Source organism: Simochromis diagramma, unplaced genomic scaffold (genome assembly GCF_900408965.1).
Source record: "Simochromis diagramma unplaced genomic scaffold, fSimDia1.1 OVJJ01000596.1, whole genome shotgun sequence".
In the NCBI taxonomy this organism is placed as follows: domain Eukaryota; kingdom Metazoa; phylum Chordata; class Actinopteri; order Cichliformes; family Cichlidae; genus Simochromis; species Simochromis diagramma.
This window is the reverse complement of record NW_024387245.1, coordinates 6553431-6574726: the sequence shown is the minus strand read 5'-3', so window position 1 is coordinate 6574726 and position 21296 is coordinate 6553431. Positions and strand designations below refer to the sequence as shown.

Sequence of the window (21296 nt, the reverse complement as noted above, 5' to 3'; positions counted from 1 at the left end):
CCCCATTGTTGTCACTTTATAGAGAACTTTATTTTGACAAAAGTAATTAAAAATATATATAAAGAACAAAGTGTATGTTCAGAAATCTATGACTGAATCACGCTATAGGACAGCAGCTGCTGACAGTGATTAACTAAAGGCAGTTTTCCCAGACACCTTCACGTCAGGCGTGGTTACACTGAGTGTGATTATAACCTTTGTACCAAACAATGGTCAACAATGAGGTCTGACAGGCTGATCTCCGTCTTCCTGTCCTAATTACTTGGGATTAAACTTTGGTAAGTGAAACAGGCTTTCAACGAGGTTTAGAGAAATGCGTGTTTGGGCATGGATATCTAGGAACCAGCTGATTTCACCTGTGATGTGTTTTAAGGGTTGAACAGTTCAGAGCTAAAGTAGAAGGAAACATTAGAAGTAGCCTAAGAATCAGTGGATTGTCAAGCATCAGCTGTTTGCTTCTGACTGGACAATATTTTCAAGCATGTGGTGAATCCTATGAATATTATCTGCACACGGAGCTGGCAACGACAGCTCCTTTTGTCACCCTGAGGGCAAACGGCTCTCTGGGGCTCACAAATCAACTGTCAGACATTAAAAGCAGTCCCACACTTGTCGTGAATAGTAGTAGTTCAGAAACCTCAGAGCGCACCCACTTCATAATGACAGGCAAATACACTCCTCCTATATGTATGTATAAGCTGGTGTGCAAAGAGCTGTTGCAGCAGGTGATCACCCTTATTTGGTAGTGGCCCAGATCATGTGACCACAAAATGGTGGAAGCTGTGAGCTGTTTGTAAGCTGAGCATCTCCATCGAGAGGCTGGAAGCAGGAAGCAGGCAGGGAACTTGGAAGTACATTCATGCTCTGAGACGCAGGAGGACAGAGATTCCCGAGCCCCAGAAGCGGTGAGTAGATGGCTTTTATTTGGGGGAGGGGGGGTGATAAAAAGAAGAGAAAGAAGGGATATGCTCTATTTTTTTTTCCACAGCCAGCAGACAGGAAGCGAGGGAGAGGGAGGGGCTGCTGGCATCAGCACTGTGGTCCTACGCTGTGCTGGGGAAGTGGATCTTAAGCAAATCAGCATCCTCAGCGGAAGATATATGATGCTGGGTTTTGTTATTCTGCATTATAGGGCTGTGTATCAATGTGTATTTATTTCCTTGTGGGCACAGATACAGTAGACAAACAGTGAATCATCAGCATGGCACTCATCTCCACTGGACAGGAACAAACCATTCAGCATTTTTCTGTTGCAGCTGCTAATGCAATCGTATTTTTCTTAATCCAGATAAAATCCTGCCGATGAGGAACAAGGACTTTCCCTTTTCATGAGAAAGAGCGCACGTGACTCTCGGTGAATTTGCATCCGTGCCCAATCTGTGCTCAGGCAAGCGTGCCGTCATTTGATTTGAATGAGCACTAGGAGGGGGAAAAAAGGAGAGGAATGAAGTTGTGATGTAACGAGTGTCGCTGTTTCCCCGACTCCACCTTCCACTTGTCACCCTGCCTCCTCCACTTTAATCACAGAGGGAGAAGACCTTTAACCTCAGAATCCCCCCACCCCATCCCTTGCTCTACTTTCTCCCTCTCCCGTCTCACCACTCCTCTTAAACCCCCCTCTCCATTCCCTGATAGTTTGGAGAACTATTGATCAGAAAAGTGTAATCAATACACTTTTTTAGATATGAAGGTGTTAGTACACTTATGGATGCGCTTGGATTGTTTTTTTTTTCTTACGCTCGCACTGATATTGATAAAGCCAAACTGTAATTTTTCACTCTATAAAACAGCGTTGATATAGATCCCAGAGATAAGATTTTTTTTGTTGTGTCCTCTGGCTGACAAACATAGATAAAGACACGATATTGATCAAACATGTTGTTGGTTAAATTATAGCACTCAAATCAAATCGTATTTTCTGCTCTGCAGCACTATATTGAAAAGTGCTTGGGGATTTCTGAGACGTAACAGGAATGCTTCCATTAAAATGGATCATATTTTAGTTTTTCTCAATCCACTTCAGATTCATATGTAAAAAACATATATATTAATATTTACTTAAGTGAGTAATACTGGACCATATGTTTAAATTCTATTATAATGAAAACATTTTATTAAGATGCCTCTTGAGGAGACGTGGGGGAGTATTATCAGCAAAAACTAACTTTGCTGGCTCAGAATGAGCTTTTCTGGGGTTCAGTCCAAGTACAGTAAAGGCACTGAGTCTGCATTATAATATTTGGCAGAAATCAGTGTGTTTTCCTGTTATTTCTGACTATCCCACCCCCTCAGCACCCCAAAATACTTTTATTCTTTAGTAAATTTACCCCAATTAACTTGAAAAAAATGCTTAATTTGGATCTGAATAAAAACCTCATGAGAGGCTGCCAGAAATCGTCTTTTCAGGAAAAACGCTTGCAAAATAGTTTGATCTGATTAAACGTCAAAAGTAAGTACGCTGTTGCAATTTATACTGAATTATAGAAGAATTATAATATTGGAATTTTATTATTGATGTGTTAATGTGTGCAGCATCCTTGGCTGAATGCTGGACTCTTGATGCTTCAAAGAAACTTTATTAAAGATGTAGTTCACTCAGATTTTCAGGGAAGACATCGTAAGAGCTAGGAAGAAAAAACAAAATATTGACACCCTAAACTTGATAAACTGCACAACATGGCATTTGAGCTTTATGTCACATATCTGATGGATGTCTCATTTTGCATCTAAACTTCTGTAACACATCAAAACGAGGCTACAAATCCTTTCACTGATTCACTATATTAGATTGATAGCTTATAGCTACATTTATCAAACGACATTATGGTTAGACATAACTTATTACATGAAAAGAAATATGGTCAAACCTTGTGTCACTGTCAGCCAGGTACTTATTAACACAGGTAACGCTCATTTTCTCTGTGCTTAAATCACACTTCAACTCTGTCGCTAATCACGCTTTCTTACTGAACCTCTTTCCTGTTTTATCGTTCTTTCAAAATAAAAGCGTAGGCTTCAAAACAAAACTACCAGGTTAGCCAACAGATTGAACTTAAAAAATATTTATGAAACAAATATATGTAAACATACTGCTCAAATATGTCCGATCATCTAAAGGTAATTTGCGATGTGTTACTGTTGGTACTAGCTGTTGATCCAATGTGAACAATTTTATCAGTTTAAAATAATCCATTGCATTTTATCATATCCACTCTCTGGTAACACTAGTGGTTAAACATTGCTAGCACCGGGTTGGATTCCTTTTGCCTTCAGAACTGCCGAAACCCTCCACAGATTCAAAAAAGTGATTTTACTACATGTTGAAACATGTTGAAATGACAGCATCACAAAGTTGTTGAAGATTTGTTAGCTGCACATCCATGCTGTGAATCCCCTGTTCCACCCAAATCCCAAAGGTGCTCTATTGGATAGAGATCTGCTGACTGTGGAGGCCATTTGAGTACAGTGAATTCACTGTTACGTTCAGGAAATGAGTTTGAGATTATTATAATTTTGTGAGATGGTATGTCGTCCTGCTGGTACCCATCATTAGAAGACGAGCACACCATGTCACTTAAATCATTTTTCTTTCCTAATCTGATGCTTGGTTAGGGGGTTACTGAGTGTATTTTGCATATGTTATGCAACCAAAGCTGTCGATGTGGTGTAAAATTAAGTTAAATTTTTTTTTTTTACAAATTTCACCCTGAACTTTAGTGAATTAGACGTATAACAGAGCATGAAATGAAAAAACTCAACTTTCCACTCACTGGTAGCTTTTAAATTTGCCATTTATCTCAACGTTACCAAGACTCTAACAACCAGTCTATCTAACTCAGTCATTACATAAAGAGGTATCACAGGCGGCAGATAGCACACACAGTAGTCTGGGTGCTCTCCAGGTGTGTTTTTCTATCATAAGAGTTCATTTAATAACTGTAATTATCTTCTCGCAGGTCCTCCTGGGGATGGACCTGGCATCAGAGAGTAAAATGAACTCTGAGGGGGGTGATGGCAGACCAGGTGAGCGCGAATCAACAAATACCCTTAATAGCTAAAAGAACACTGTGGCATTGCATAACTATTTCTGTTTTTCTTTTCTTAGTCCCTCCTACCTCTCTACCTCTGCAAGGAGGGGCCTCACAGAGAAAAAAACTATCTGCGCCTCGTATCAGCCTGTCACTGGACCAGAGCGAGGATGACTTCGGAGAGACACCAGATGATCTAGACATTAATGTCGACGACCTCGACACTCCAGATGAGGGGGATTACCTCGACTACACAGACCATGAAATGGACTGGGAAGGTGGGTGACTCTGAATGCTAGAATGCTAACACTGTGAGTTTGATGACCTGAAAGATCGCGATGAAGGTGGGGCACGCAGAATTACAAAGTGATACAAGCATTTTATTCTCCTCCTTCTGCACAACAAGAGCAAGACTTTTATTTTGTAACACTAACAGCTAATGTTAATATGCTTCATTACTTTACCAAGAATTTAATTGATGTGTTAAAGTGGAAAACCACAGTTACTGATCTATTGATCTTTTTAAAATTAGTCTGCAAATTACCCACAATGCATCATTTGGTCTTTTTCTTATCAGATCCCAATACTGCCAACAGGAGTGCTACCAGTGAAGCCTACAATACAATCCCAACATACAGTGCTGAGGAGGAACGCCAAGATGGAAAACTGTGGAGGACTGTCATCATTGGGGAGCAGGAACACCGTATCAACATGAAACTCATTGAGCCCTACATGAAAGTCATCTCTCATGGAGGTGACTCAAGTTTTGTGTCACAGTCTGAGCAGATCTTCCTCCTTAGCTCAGGCTGCTGGGGTCATGTGAGCCCTGCAGACACTACTCTCAACTCATTTCACTTTTTAAAATCAATTCACAAGTGTAGTTTTTCTTTTGCAAAGTAGTTACCACATTTACAGTAAAGTATAGTAAAGGTGTTAACATTAGGGTCCATCAAATGGTGCACTCTCCCCTAAACCCCAACCACTAGAACTGAATACCAGTCCAAGCCAATCGGGTAAAAGACGTTGCTTTTTATAGCAAAGATTGAAATACAAGCTGAATCTGCATACGAAAGATTTGTTGTCACTTGAAGCAGAGGACAGTAGAAGAGATCCAAAGATTAATAATAACTAATGATAAAATGCAAAGTGGCATCTAAAAAACATAGACTTAAAAGAGTCCCCGTCAGTGCTCTTGTTGCAGCATTTTAGATCAACTAATGGAACTAGTTTTTCAATATCACTCTGAGAAAGGATTTAAGGAACTTGGAAAGATGTTGCACAAATGCACGACAGTCCTACATATTTATATAATATGCAAATTGAAGGACATTCTAATAAAAAAAAAAATGACTCCAGGACTCCTCATGGTGTTAGAAGAAAGAAAAGAAAGAATTAGATTGAGGAACCTTAGTTTCATGAACCCTAGAGGTAACTATGTGAAGACTATGGCTTTTTAAGATGAATAGCCCTCTTGAGGGCCATTGTGAATAGATGAGATGAACAAAAATAAAAAAAAGTGTGACCACAAGCCTCCTGCCACACAGAAAAACAGAAATAAATCAACAAATTTATAATCATCTAACACACAGTATTTTTCAATTGTAAGCATGCTTTGCTATTGGATTACAGAAGAAAACCAGGTTAAAAAAGTATTTATGTTAGGTTTACTGCATTACAACCTTGTCATGTTAATGAGCTGCCAGTTCTCATCTAACTAGACCATGGAAGGACGTAGCATTTTGGAAATACCTCATCCCATTTTGGCAGTAGACCAAGTACAAATAAGGAAATGCAGGCTGTAGATGAAGACAACTGATAACCTTTTCAGCACGAATTTTTAAGTCATGTTTCCCTGTGTCACCTGCACGTTACAGTAACGTGATTCATGTGGGCAAAGTGGCCATTTGACTGCTGTGATGCAGATCGACTCATTATGAGCATACAGGCATGATAAATCAAAGTAACAACTGCTCTTTCACCGGGCATAAGGGGTCAGTGAATGGTTCAAAAATAAAAATGATGTGAACTGTGCAGTGCTGTGCAATCGTATACTTGTACACAACCGTGTGTGAGTATAATGCATGAAAACCACAGGGGGACCTGGATCTTAAATTGAGACCAGTCACTAAGTCACACATTATTGGTTTCACAGGCAGGGGCCCCATGTCTATCTCTTCCCCCTCTGTGGTGCCTTAACCACAAGCTCTGGTTAGTCTGTGGGTGGATTGACCATGAGGGTGGAAATATGCAGGCCATGCATATCCCACTGTGCTCTGCGTTGCAGGTTTAGTGAAACGCAGCTGTCTCATGGAAACAGAGACGTCTGTCACTGAAAATTCAATCTCACCAGCTCTGTCATTTTGATAAAAGACCTGCTGTCTGAGTGACACCAAATCTGGTAATGAATGGCTTTGTGAATAGACGGAAATTACATTAATCAGAAAAGTAGCGAGAGGAAACAGGGCAGAGAGACAGATGGACAAAAGATAAATAGAACAAAAAATAAAAGAGCAATCAATTTCTCGCCAAAGGAACTCTTACTACTTTTATTTTTGTGTGTGCTTTTTATCAAGGCTACTATGGCAACGGAGTGAACGCCATCATCGTGTTTGCTGCTTGTTTTCTGCCAGACAGCGACCGAGAGGAGTACCATGAAATAATGGAGAACCTCTTCCTGTGAGTATCAAAAAACGGTGACTAACACGCTCTTTAAACGACTCTTTGTTTTTTCCAGTGTTTTGCTTTGGCCCTGTTAAATTCAGCCACATCATTCGGTGCATATCCTGTTTTTGTAGTAGTGTTATTCATTTGCTTTTTCATTTTTGCAAGCAATGATCGACCATCTGATCATGACTGATCTATATATATATAAACATAAAAATATAAACATATTAGTTTATGGGTAAAACTTTGAAAATTTGGGAATAAACCAGGAATCATCCTTGATGTCACCAAGATGTATAAGGCAGCGCCACAGACTGTATATTAACAATGGGCATAGCCACTATGACATCACTCATTGGTTTGTTATTCATTTAAACATTTAGGTCTTTGCTATCACATTACCATATTTGGGTGTAAGTTTGCTTTCATGCTTGATTAGCAAACTGGATCTATTGATTGTATGTGCGCATCCCAAAGATACTGATTTCTTTTAATTAGTACTAAGTAGCAGTTTACCAATTCCCTGACACTGGAGCTCAGGACTTCTTGTTTACTTTTTACCTACAAAACAAGCCATATTTTTTCAGCTACTTTTATTAAAAATGTTTCCAAAGGCACTAATCAATCAAGCCAGGATTGTGTTTATTTGTGGTGCAAGTTAGTTTTACTTTCAGAGAGAGAGGATATTAACTTGCTTTTGGAGTCAGCCAGCTGGCACTGGCAACAACATGAGCGAAAGGCTGCAATTAAAAAAATCTGTTTAATGTATTTTTCACCTTAAGTGGGGTTTTGGATTGATGCTAATATCAACATATTAACATACTTGCAATGCTAATTTTAACATCCTGAAGGTCAGGTAACGCTACAGTCACACTCAGGAAAAAGTGGTTTGACACTTAAAATTAAAGCAAATGTTTGCAGTGATCTTATGATGTAATTGCATTTGAACTCTCCAGCCACTTGTAGTCACTTGCCATCTTCAAAGTGATGTATCAAGATGGCAATAAAACACCAATAAGAAGGAGTCAGTTTGCTATCAAGTAAAAAGGGTCAAGTTGGGAATTACATGAACCTTAAAACTTCATTAGAACTGAAGAAGCCTCTTGAATGAGACGTAAAACGTCTTCCTGAGTCCTGCTGAAACCTCATCAATTTGATGCAAAAGTTCATAAATTCCTTCACAAATTGCTGCAGGAAGGTGATTTAACTGCAAAATGACAGGTGCCTGGCAAACCTTCCTTTTATACAAGAATATAATCAGAATAAAACTAGTTGGCAACCAGATAAAAAACTATTTGCAAACCTTGGTCTATCTCCCTGAGAGTGATTGCAGTCATTCCAAGTCAGAGGATTTTTTTGAAGACAGGTTGCCTCCTACCAGGTGACCTGTGCAATTGCCTTGCAATTTAATCTCGCCCTGAGATTAAAGGCATTGGTCGTCTCTACTTGCAGAAAAAAATTCAATGTAATCACTGGGCAACCACTGAATTTTCTGAGTTGCAACTAGGTTGCTATCCTTTTTTTTATTCTAGTGTGAATGAACTGTTGCTCACATTAGATTCATTTTGCACACAAAGTAAACATATGCGTCGGATGTCAATGCCAAATTATCCAGTATTTCTCAAACAACTATAAAATGTGTAAAAACCACAAGTATGTACCTCATTGTGGCTATACAAAAAGTCACACAATCACACAGCCTTGTCCATATTAAAGTACTAATATGTACTAATTTGTGCAGTTGGCATTCAGAAACAGGATAAAGAGTCGAAATCACGGATTCTTCCTTACAGTCTAACACTGCATGTGTAAATACGTTTGGATAGTCTGACTCAGCACTCACTACAGGCATCAGTGGCAACATTTACAGTACACATTTTGTAAACAAGTTCTTGTAGATTTTAGTGTTATGTTACAAGCATAGACCTGCGCCTTTTCTAGTCAGCAGAGGGGGGCACTCTGATTGCAACAAGAAGTCCGATTGAACAGAAAGCTATTAGAACATGAACCTTCTTCTTATGTGATCATTCATTTATGACCTCAGTTCGAATGTAATATGGTTGAATTGCTAGTTTGGAGTCTTCTTTATTATAGAAGGATGTTAACTGTACTATTCATTTTATAGTAAAATGTGCAATAAAGCACTTAGGGACGGTCTACTGTCTTATCGAGAAATCAATAGGAATGTATGAGTGTGCAGAGCCTTCAGCTTCTCTGTCACAAGCCGGTTTCCAAAAAACAGTAGGATAACAACCTATTACTGACCTCGAGGCTTCAAGACGGGGGGGTCCACAAAAATGGATGATGTCTTTAAAGTCGAAAAAATTGCAAAAGATTAAATGCATCACAATGGAACAGGATCATTAAACTCTTGTATTACTTGGATGATGAACTAAGAGTTAATTTGAAGGATTCTTGTGATTGACGGGCACTTGAACAGCTGTAACATGTAACGTCCAACCCACAGTAGTCAAAGTGTCATGCCAGCCTGTGGGAAACACACAGCTGTGTTTGTGGTCTTCCAGTCAAAATTGGTTCATGGCAATGCAGCATCGAAATGCATATGACAAAAGCAATGTGTGTGTGGATGTAATTATCAAATTAAGGACGTTGTTGCTGTTTCAATCAGCCATGACACTCCTGCACAAACACAACTTTCTAAATGAAGTGATTAAAATTCAGTGTGAGTCTAGCTTGTTTGCTAGGACCTCCCGTGTCGATATATCCACTGTTGTGCTGGCACAGTGGCGCCTCATGCTTGGACAGTGTGCTAGGGATCCCACAGGCTGTTCTGTGGAAGATATTGAGTGAGCTGGCATATCCGAGAGTTCTGGAAAGAACTGAAAGGAGGTAAACCGTACTGTCTGCAGTTTCTGATGCCAGATGGCTTGAGGTCTGAATCTGCGCGAGGAGGAGTAACTGTAGCTGGGTGCTGAACGGTATTCAGTTTGATGTCAGTGGGAGATGATCAGAATATTCAGGAAACAGAGTGGATCAGCAGTGCTGGTCTGTAAGCAAGCTGGGGAATGACATTTGATCAGGAGGAGAGGAGAGCCAGTGAAGTTAGATGAGTTATTGAGGAAACTAGCTGAGGAGATTGTCAAGTTATTTTCAAAGGAGGCGACAAAGTTCCCTGCTGACTGCGAAGACAGAGAGGAGGTGGTGGAGGGACTGCGGAAAAAAACGAGGAAGCGATAACAGTTTCTTATGGTTTGAATTAGAGAATTGGATTTTCGGAAAAGTAGAAGTCTGATCGAGCTTGTGAGATTGATGCAAAGAAGGAAAGAGGAAGCAACATTTTTGCCAATTTCTCATTGCTGACTTCAGAGGGGAGAAATGTTTAAAATGCTGTTAGTTGGGTTTTTCAAATTGAGGGTAAGACTTGTGTCCTATTTCCTCATATTTTTTGCATTGAGCTTTCAAATAAAAGTTGCTCCTGTATTTCACCATTTTAACACATAATGCCAGAGACTTTCGAACTCCGCTTGCTTTTGATATTTTGAAGTTTTTGATTGAATTACAGTTTAGCCCAGGTGAGTTTCTGCAAGGCATGATGCTGTTTCACATTAATGTAGTTACAGTTCTGTTTGTCTAAGTCAGCCATTCCCAAAGTCAAGAGTGCTGAGACCCCCTGAAAAACCAAAAAACTCATGACGTCCACCAATAATACAAGAGAAAAAGAAACTTCAGTATAGAGTCAGAGTAATGAGTAATATCACAAGCTAACCTAAAATAAAACCTATAGCTAAATATGCAAATTAACATACTTTTGAGTAATCTCAATTTGAATTTCTGTTATTATTGTGTCTCATCTGCAAGACCTTCGCAGCAGCACACCAGGTGGCCCCAGCTTACACTTTGGGACTCACTGATCTGCATTTATTGAGAGTGTTAAAAATTTTAAACTGTTTTTAAATTTTAAATTTTTAAAACTGCACAAACCACGAAGCAACAATGACACCAGTGTCAGTGTGTAAAAATGGTAGTTTCTGCAGTGGCCACTTGAGGCAGGCTGCAAAACCAAATCAGCCCTATAGACCCCACCATGCTAACTTCAGGGATGTAACAAACACGTTTAATGCCAAGTACAAAACACAGTTTTGCTTCTCATAGCATTTCAGAACTCTACGGAGCCCCGCAGGGGACATGGGAGAAAAAAAAATTAAGACGGACTTTTGCGAGATCTCGCAAAACTATCTCGGGATCTCGCAAAAGTTTTGCGAAATCTCGCAAAACAAACTCGGGATCTCGCAAAACAAACTCGGGATCTCGCAAAACTTTTGCGAGATCTCGCAAAAGTTTTAGCCGCATTCTTCCCGTTAGCTCGAAGCTAACGGGAGGTCGAGACCTACTACAGCCGGGAGGAACACCGCTTTCCCGGCACATCGTGCCTCGACCTCCCGGTCGGCTTCGAGCCGGCGTCCGAAGAATGCAGCTAAAAGTTTTGCGAGATCTCCCGAGTTTGTTTTGCGAGATCTCGCAAAACTTTTGCGAGATCCCGAGTTAGTTTTGTGAGATCTCGCAAAAGTCCGTCTTAATTTTTTTTTCTCCCATGTCCCCTGTGGGGCTCCGTAGAACTCAGTTGTTTGGTCTTTGTGTAGATTTAAATTTTGAGGCGTGTATCCCAACATGCACTTTATTTCCAGTAATTGAAATTAACCTCTTGAGAAAGTGTTGATCCCTGATGGCTAATATTGCTTGAGGTATATAGTCCCTCAAAAAACTGCTGCTCGTTTAGTCTGTAAAGGCTAGCAACTAATGAAGTTCGTTAGCATTAGCTGAAAGCTTAGCGCTTCTTACTCTCATCCAACTTAAAGCTTAAAAAACCAACATGGCTCAAAACACACTCAGTATACCCATCCTTTTTATACAGTCTACACAGCCTGCATTTAGTATTTAGAGCTAAATGGCAAGTAGGCTAAACTACAACATGGTGAACATGTTAAATATTACTAGTACATGCTACGGTATTGTTTGGGCCTGTGATTTTAGCCTGTTGTTAGGTGGTTGGTAGGCAACAAAATGACTTATATCCCCCTGAGAATAGGAAAAAAAAGAATCTTCCAATTGAACTTGTGATTTCCTGCCTCTTTGGACCTACAAGAGGCCACCCAAACACTTGAGATATCAATGGAAAGCCCAGGATGTCCTCTATTTACACCAGGACTTAGTAAGGTAGCTCAAATAAGTCAAAAGATATAGACCAAAAACAAATGTCAATTACATTAAATTAAGATAATGCTGCTAATGCTATAGATGCATAAATGCTACAAATGGGTTATTGGTTGGTGGCTTAGGGGCCTAAGATGTACCTGTATGCCAAGCTTGGTTGCTCCACTCCTGATGGTGTGGGCGGGGTTTGAGGATAGACAGAAAGAGAGTTTTCGTCTTACAGTAAGATTTGTACATAAAATGTATTTATATACTATAGCACCTTTCTAAATCAGGATCGCAAAGTGCTTCACAATAGCAGTCAATTCAAATATTAACACAGTAATATTATCTACTAGTCAAAACCAAGCCTATACAAATACGTCTTGAGCTGCTGTTTAAAAGTGTGTGCAAGTTGGCATGATGGTGCTTAGCTAAAAGCACTGTTCTTTAGGGAGTGTAGAAATCAGCAATGGGTCCAAATACAACATTTTACTCTTTTATATAATCCTATATGGTATTCCAGAAAAAAAAAATGGTATGAACCCTTGGTTTAAAGCCAGAATAGGGGTCAGGGTTATGTAAGCAGTACTTACAGGAAGGGTGAAGCTTCAGAAAATTAATTTGTGTATACTCATGTGTGCGTTTTTCCAGTTATGTGATCAGCACACTGGAGCTGATGGTGGCAGAGGACTACATGATTGTATACCTGAATGGAGCCACACCCCACAGAAGAATGCCTGGACTTGGTTGGCTAAAGAAGTGCTATCAGATGATTGACAGAAGGTCTGTCCTGTTCAGTGGTATCACTGCTATGCGATACTACATTGGTTTTGTGAGAGAAGCACTGAATGACTAAGAAAATTTGCAGCTTTGCAGAATGAAAGTGAAAACTGATGCACCAACATTTACATAATACTTTGGCATGTGATGTTGTCCTCAGGCTCAGGAAGAACTTGAAATCCTTCATTATTCTCCATCCATCATGGTTTATCAGGACCATTCTAGCCATTACCAAGCCATTCATCAGGTAAAGAATACTTCACTTTTAGCTGGCATGCTATCAGTATTTGTTGTGGTCTGGTGGTTGGTCCACTGTCTTGTTCTAAAGATTGCTGCTGGATCTTGACACGTATTAAAACAATTAAGGCTGCTTAAAATTATTACACTGAGACAATTAGCTGCTAATGTGACTCCAGACCTTTTAATATAGTGTAACGGAGTAATGCACATTTATTGCTTTTATTGTGTTTCTGTTATGTAGATCTTTAATTGTGTGTGTGTGCGCCTATGTAAAAATGGTCATTTTTTGTGCACATGCTTGTGATGCCTCAGCACCAAGTTCAGCAGTAAGATAAAGTATGTAAACAGTCTGGACGAGCTGCAGGAACTCATCCCGATGGACTGCATCCAGATCCCAGAGTGCATCATTAGGTGAGTCCCTTTAAACCTTTAAACACAACACTGCCTCCACCTCCTCTGAGCCCGGATGGTCTTTTAAATAAGTCTATTTTCATCTTGTCATTTAAACTCTAACCTCTAGACTCGACAAGCAGCTGAAGGAAGCGGCAGAGAACTCGAGGTAAGCATCAACCCTCCTGCTCGCATGACTTATTCTGCTTTTTTTCTTCTCTCTCTTTTTTTTCCATCTGCAGTTGAAGTGCTCTCTTATCAGGCAACTCACTTTTTAGATCACAGGGATTCTTCTGCTGGATCAGGGCCCAATTGGATTTGGCTATAGTTGCAATTACAGGAGAGAGAAAGAATTTGCTAAAGAGGCTAAATGCATTGCTTTCATCTCATTTATCATTACAGCAAAATAAATGAGCCAGTCCTTATAGCACAGTGATCTATTGCACTGATAATAAATGTAGAAAAGAAGCAGTAGAATTCCCACACTAATCACCGGCTGACTAACTGTGTTCTGAAGCGTAAGTTGCATGCACCTGCAAATTCAGCGCATGCTCGTGTATTACAACAGTAAATTCTGCTTTAACAACCTTTCAATCCCCGCCCTCCCCCGGCCCGATCAAGAGTGAACAGTTTTCTGCAGGGATCCGAGCCAACTGCAGCAAGCAGAACAGAGTAAGTCCTCGAAGATGTTTAAGTTCACACATAGAAGACAAACGGCCTTGTGTCAGCACTCTGTCACTACTACATAAACACACCCATCTCTAATGTCTCTGCTTTGTACTTTCATCTTCCCAGCAGACCAGACGCAGCTGGTGCCAGCGGCTCGTAAATCCAAACATCCTGAATAGATGGGTCACCTCGATGCTCAGAAGTCACTGTTGTATTGAATGGGCGCATCTGGAAAATTGTGTAGCTACTGTGTGTGCGTCTGTCAGTGTTTTGTCAATTACACACTGGAGTTTAATAAGAGAATACAACTTACAATAGCACCTGATCACGATAAGATCTTTAACGGCTGCTGTAGCACCTGCTGTACCTTACACCTGCAGTCCTGATATACATGTAGTCTTAAGTGTGATTTTTTGTTTTGGGAGCATCAGCAGACTAGTGCCATCGCTCACTTTAGGGTAGGGACTTCAATTACACACTAGACAGCGCACTGCGCAAATCCATTTGTAGAGTCTATAGTGTTGTAGTTGTGTGCATGAGAAGCAGTGAAGCAATAATATCACCCTTTACTGGTTACTCAGTCTCAGTATTTCTGATGAAGAGACTACTTCTGTGTACGCAGTAAAAGCACAGGGTGCCTTGTGCCATGGAAGATGACCAACCGGCTTTTGACCAATCCAAACCTCTTTCTGGAAAATTAACCATAAAACTAGATATTTTACCTTTATAGAGTTAATCTAAGACTAAGAAGGAATAACTTAATTATTATATGAAGCTGTCAGTGCTATGTGACAGCATGTCTTTTTAGTCGTGTTCTGCAAGTGTGTGTGCGTGTCTGTGCGCACGCATGCATGTGTCTTTCTGTCTATACACGTCGAAACTCATCCTCAGTTTCTGCTTGACGACCAGGAAGAATCTCGGGTGAGAGTAGCGATGGGATCTTTGATAAGCACATCTTTTTCTGTGTGTGTCCACACGCATGCGTGTGTGCGTATCTGTGCATCAGTGCATGTCCCCCTCATTAGATAACCAATGGTCCTCTTGCACAGTCTATAATGGTGTACTGAGGGGATGCAAAGAAATTGTTGATCACTGGCTAGTAATTCAATAAAAATAAATCGATTCAAGTCTGAATGTATTTTATCATTTCTTTGTCTGCCAAATTACAAATCAGCCACTTTCAACCTGGTGAAGTCACGAGTTGCTCTTTTTTTCCTAATGGATTTGTTTTTGCAAAACTTTATTTGAACAGAATAACCAGGATAACACATGCTCAAATTAAATATCAACAACAATAAGCACATGGGTAAAAGAGAAAAACAAACATAAACAGGGTGATTAATCAAATTCCAATCCAACACAATTATACATGGTAATATGATCAATGAAACCATCACAACAAGTAAACTGCCACAATGAAATGTTAAAGATACGCAGAAATCATCGAGCTACAAACTGGGTGGTGAATAAAGCTTTAATTTTATTTTTTTTAAAAAAGGAAGTTTGGGAGTGTTAAATACATTTTACTGTTTTTAAATGCAACACATTTCATTGTGTGAATGCAGTTATAAAAACAGAGCTCATTATGAACAGCATCTCATGTTTCATTTGGTCAGGCTCATTCAGTAAAGGATAAATGACTCTGTCCCTCGGGGGAAGGGGGAGACAAACAGCACTGGGGAAGAAACGAAGAAGGAAAGAATTGCAAAAGAAATCTTATGAGATGGAAAGCATCACGTTCACCGGAACGTGTAGCTTTCATCGTCGTACTCCAGCTCGTCCTCGTTGTCCTCTCCCAGCTGTCCGTATCGGAACTTCCTGTACACTGTGCCATCCTGGCCCATGTAAACAATGTCCTCATCTTCATCATCGTCGTCATCATTGTCATCATCCTTATTCCCTGAGCGACGTTCACTGAGGTCGACCAGCTGGGACTCCTGAAATCGGCCGCCAGAGGAGCCGGCTCTGCCGCTGTAAGAAGAAGCAGAGCTGTAGCCGCCTCCGTATCCCCCACCGGAGCCCAGCTTTTCATAGCCGCGGGGAGGGATGTCTGAGCGCACGTTTTTCAAGCGGGAATGTCTGATAAGGATGACGACGGTGACCAGAACCAGCACCAGCAGGACGCAGGCTATAATGAAGACTGTCAGGTTACCTCTGGCCTCCTCTTCCTCCTCATTCCTGAATGCCAAGTTGGTGCTGAGAATGCACTCACCTGGAAAGAAAACAGAAGTTTAGACACTGATGCAAAAAGTAACTGTGGTACCTGAACAGGAGCTTTAATGATAATAAAACTGAAAGGGCAGTCAACAGATTTTGTGCAGGCAGTGAAATTTCGTTGGAATGAAAAGTACCATGAATGTCTTTAGTGGCTCTGGAGGGAGCTTTTCAAAATCTGAAACAAAATGTGAAATATGAAAGCTTTTGTAGGTGCTCCTGGTTTCCAAAAGTTAAAAAATGTGATATTCACTGTGAACTTTTCTACAGTTTGAATCAAAGTGAAGCTCTGTTGGTTGAAAACACTGGTGGAAAAAGGTTAACAAGCCCATCAGAAAATACCCTTCTCTGTAAAGAAAAGCCAACGGAGAAGCTTGTGTTTGTAAAACTTGGTTTCATGGGAAGAAAAAAACAATACCAGAGAAAACCCCGCAGTTTTAAGTGAGTTAAGTAATATTTGGAGTAAATTATGCCCCACTCTTTTGCTTATAACTGCAGCAACAAAGGATTGAATTTACTACCAATCTGTCTACATTCATATTTGGAGCTACCTGCCATGCCAATTTACAGAAAATATAATGTTACTGAAATAACTTCATAAAACTCATAGTCAGAGCTGGTCTACTAAATTATTAGCAGAAAATGCTGTTTCTGTTTCAGCAGCGTTAAAGATAATGGTTCAATTAAATGCAGGTTTTACAGTTAAATCCATAATTTGTTTGGTTTGTTAGGACAATTTTTGCAGTTTTGCCTTTGTAATATTAAAAATGAGGCCCATATAGGGCTGGGCGATATATCGAGTTTTTAAAAAATATCAATATATTTTCATACGAGATGTGACAATATTCGTCCACTTTTGTCTCTATGCAACGTTACTCGGCCTGGCGTCTCCTTCACTGAACACAACTCCCCCTCCCCCATCGCTTCACCTGCAGGCAACGACAAGATGGACACCGCAAATCTCCGTTAACGAGTTACCGCGGATCACCCTGTGCGTGGGGCTGGACGGCGCCAACGTGTTAGCGAGCTAACCGCGCTAATGACATGCACGGCCTAAAATCCTTTCATTTTCTCCAAAATCGACAGTGCGCCTTTTGTATGAATTCTGGTTGTGCTTACTGACCGCGAACCAATTTTATGTGGAACACAGCGCTCAGCAATCTGTCAAGAAATGTTCTAGTTCAACTTTGGTAAGCTACGGAGCTGCACCGCTTGATGGATTGTCGGAGTATTACGGCTACCGTAGTCTGGAGCCTCGCGGAGTGATACTACTGTGCTTCAACGTAATATTACCGTATTGTGTGTGTATAAGCACCATAAATGGCACCTGTTAAGAGACATGGTTACAAAGCAGATTTCAAACTCCAGGCTGTCAGCCACACAGTAGAAGTTGGGAACAGAGCAGCTGTGAAATCTGTCTTTCTTATTATGCTCAGCGTCTTTTAGTTTACATTTTGACTGCACAATTGTGAGCTTTTTGTTATGCACAAAAACAACATTGTTTTCTTTTATTTATGGAGCATTATTATTTAATAAATGCTGATAATTTATTTTTCAGTAATTTCTTCATGTACATCTGTGCTGTATGTTAATAAAAGTGCCTGTGTGACATCTGGGACACAGCTTTGACTAAGAACTCTCTTTTTGTTCTTACCTTATGGCTTAAAAAAAATATAGAGATATATATCATATATCGCCATCCAGCTAAAAAATATCGAGATATGAATTTTGGGTCATATCACCCAGCCCTAGGCCCATAGCAAGTGAACGAGGTCATGATTAAGCTGAAAAACACAAATAAAAAACTACAAGTAGGCAAATCAACAATATTGTGCAATCTTAAAAAGCAGAGAGATTGGCCAGCTCCGCAACACCAAATAGCCTGAAATATCACAGACGACAACTAAAGAGATGGTGACAGAGTTATTTCCATGGTTAAGAAAATCATGTTCACAACATCTAAGCTATTTAAGAACACTCTGGGAGTTAGGCATAACAGAGGTTTTACAACAAGGTGGAAATAACTGGTTACACTCAAGAACAAAAAGGCCAGTTTAGACATCTAAAAGAGGCTACAAAATCTGGAGAAACAGCTTATGATCCAAAGCATATGACATTACCTGTCAACGGAAAAATTATGGCATGGGCATGTTTGGCTGCCAGTGGGAACGGGCCACTAGTGTTTATAAGTGATCAGGCAATCAGGATGAATTGTGAAGTGTACAGGGCTGTAGTCTCTGCTCAGATTCAGGCAAGTGTTGGGCAGTGCTTCTCAGCGCAACTAGATAATGAACCAAAGCATACTGCAAAAGCAACCCAAGAGTTTCTCAAAGCAACAAAATGGGATATTCTTCAATGAGAAAAACACTGATCTGATCTCAGCCCAAGCTTTTCAGTTATTAAACACAAAACTGAAATTACAAATAAATGTGTCTTTTATTGACCTGATAGTAATATAAGCAGAGGAAAAAACAATTCTGCAACCAATAGCTCCTCTTACTTAACAACTAAATGAAATAGCAACTCAGCTGCATTATGGGAAAAGTGTCCAACCTTTAACTGATCATTTCAAACCTGAGGATCTGAGGTTGTTATTTTAGGATCTCTCTTTTCTGGGGGACATTTTATAGACCAAGACATCAATCAACTGCTGTAATTTCAAAAAAAAAAAAAATTAAGAGATTGATCGCTAATGAAAAATGTAATTAACCACAACCTTTACTCGTCAAGAGATGTGATAAGTTTAATCTAAACATCTTCCCTCCCTACCTGTAAGACTTTATTAGTTTAACTCTTTCCCCCAAGAGGACCGCCTCTGTACCCACCCCAATATATCAATAACAACCATTAGAATAGGTTCTGGGTTCTTCCTCAGTAGGCGGTGTAGGAAGAGATCATTCTCACTAACTTCTGATGCACAGTTCCCATTCCCAGTTGTTTTATTCTGGAAGCAGGCGTGAAATATGACACAAACTGCTCACATTCTAGCAGACGTGCAAGGGAGGAAAGAGTCAAGGAAGAAAATTACAACCTGAACACAATGATAACTCTCAGCATACAAGATAGAAGTTCAGCCTACCCCGTGTCTCTGTGCAGTTACAACAGTCTTGCTGCTGGGTTTTGGTGTCTTCCTCTTCATCTTCGTGGTGGCAACAAAGTAGACAGCGCCCTCCAGCCTCTAAAATAGCCTGAGCAGAACACACTGTGCAGTTGGACGGACCGGGTCCCCGACACTCCAGGCAGGAACTATCACAGTCTTCACACGAGTGGCTTGAACCCTGATGAAGGACAGGGGTGACTCAGAGCTACAGCATTTTTGCATCATAACTACTGATTCTTTGCTTCCAAAAGTTTTTTTTAAAATGCTGAATAAAAGCGCAACCAGCCTCTCAACACAGTCAATTAACATTCATCTACCTGTCCAACAATTTCAATCAGCAGCTTCACAGCATGAGCTGCGAGGTTTATTTAGAAATTGTGACACAGTAATAATTTTCGCTGTGATGTTTGAGATTTCTCCTGGTGCAGTAATAACCCAGTCTGAATTACATTATGTGATACCTGGGGCCAAAGCATTCAAAGTAATTATTTTGCCGAACGACATGTACTCGTGTTTTTAATTTTTTAATAAAAAGTTAATATTTGTGAAATTAAAAATGCTGGTACCTTTATTATGGGATGCTGGCCTTTATCACATATGGACTCACACCTGCCATATGACAGCAGGTAACCAGGGTAGCAGGAGTCACAGGACTCAGGAAGTTTTCCTGTAGGTACATGACAATGTAAAGGGTTAGCCTGATGATTTTCTGTGTTTTTATTACTGTCAAAAAAATGCTTAAAATGCTGTAAATGCTGTGTCAAACTTTTAATATCACCAGCCACTTTTAATTTAACTTAAAGACTAGAGCTGGGCGATAAAACGATAACGATATGTATCGCGATATAACTTTTTCTCGATAGAAAAATTAAACTATCGCGATAGACCTCGCCGCTCTTGTCCTCTTAAAAAAAAAAAAAAAAAAAAAAAAACCCCAAAAAACAGCCAATCCAAATTAAGTAGCGCAGAGCCGAACCAATCACAGCCGCAGCGTCACGTCACGTGACTTGTTACATACAGCACAAGTGCCAAGCAGCACATGTGTATTTGTTCGGGAAGCAGCCAGCCACCGTACCGCCCGGGTAATAGAGGAAATGAGTGTGCCGACTAGAAAAATCAACCGAGCGTGACCGAAGGTTACCGAAGAGAAAACAGATGATGGTTCCAATGCCGGAGAGATTGTCAAACGGAAGAGCCATAGAAGTTCCGTAGTGTGAAGGTATTTCGGCTATTTCAAGTCTGACAAAAAACAGAGTAGCGTGCACTGTAAATTGTGCCGAAAGCAAGTCTGGAAATACAATAAACTGGTGCATGTGCTACGTCCACACGTACCCGGGTATTTTTGAAAACGCAGATTTTTCTATGCGTTTGCACCTTTCGTCCACACGTAAACGGCGTTTTTGGTCACTGAAAACGAAGATTTTTAAAAACTCCGGCCAGGGTGGATATTTTTGAAAACTCCGTTTTTGCATTTACGTGTGGACTAGAAAAACGGAGAAAACGCAGCGTCAAAGGTGTGCGCATTTTTTGACGTCACACTGTGCGCCACGTTATTGTTTCGGTGAAATGAATTTCTACAATACTGTTACTGTTAATTCTACTCTCTGCAGTGTTTAAATGCTTACATATACACACAGTTACTGTCCGTCCACACATACGACTCGGTTCTGCTTCTATGCCCCAGCTTTGTTTACTTTTTCCCACCGAGGCTTCTAGACTTCTGATTGGCCAACATTTCTGCACGGTTAGGAATCTAGCTCCACCTGCTGCTTTGGCATGTTCATAGCAGCGTTTTCCTTCATTTCTGCCTTTATGTGTGGACGGGATTATTTTTTAAAACGAAAACGGAAAATCTCGTTTTCAAAAATACCCGTGTACGTGTGGACGTAGCCTCAGTCTCTGACTGGAAGCGCTAATTCGCCCCCTCCCCCATCGCTTCACCTGCAGGCAACGACAAGATGGACACCGCAAATCTCCGTTAACGAGTTCGCGGATCACCCTGTGCGTGGGGCTGACGGCGCCAACGTGTTAGCGAGCTAACCGCGCTAACACAGCAT

General features: G+C 40.4%; 2 protein-coding genes across 3 annotated transcripts; one reads left to right on the top strand and one right to left on the bottom strand.

Annotated features, from left to right (window-relative positions):
* Window positions 1-104: 104 nt before the first annotated feature.
* On the top strand, window positions 105-15059 carry prune2 (prune homolog 2 with BCH domain). Of its 2 annotated transcripts, none has more exons than XM_040000412.1 (11): window positions 105-905; window positions 3957-4023; window positions 4106-4306; window positions 4606-4782; window positions 6602-6704; window positions 12498-12629; window positions 12787-12873; window positions 13179-13277; window positions 13387-13425; window positions 13878-13928; window positions 14055-15059. In XM_040000412.1, the coding sequence occupies exons 2-11, from the start codon at window positions 3969-3971 to the stop codon at window positions 14083-14085; spliced, it is 975 nt and encodes a 324-aa protein (XP_039856346.1). In that variant the 5' UTR covers window positions 105-905; window positions 3957-3968; the 3' UTR covers window positions 14086-15059. The 2 variants fall into 2 exon arrangements, with proteins under 2 accessions (XP_039856346.1, XP_039856345.1); XM_040000411.1 differs by having other exon boundaries at window positions 14052-15059.
* Window positions 15060-15128: 69 nt separating this feature from the next.
* Window positions 15129-21296, bottom strand: LOC120714069 (proprotein convertase subtilisin/kexin type 5-like). The gene is made up of 4 exons (XM_040000102.1): window positions 21290-21296; window positions 19806-20035; window positions 19219-19417; window positions 15129-16137 (listed from the first exon to the last, which is right to left on the bottom strand). Exons 1-4 carry the CDS (start codon window positions 21294-21296, stop codon window positions 15665-15667), a joined length of 909 nt encoding a protein of 302 aa, XP_039856036.1. The 3' UTR covers window positions 15129-15664.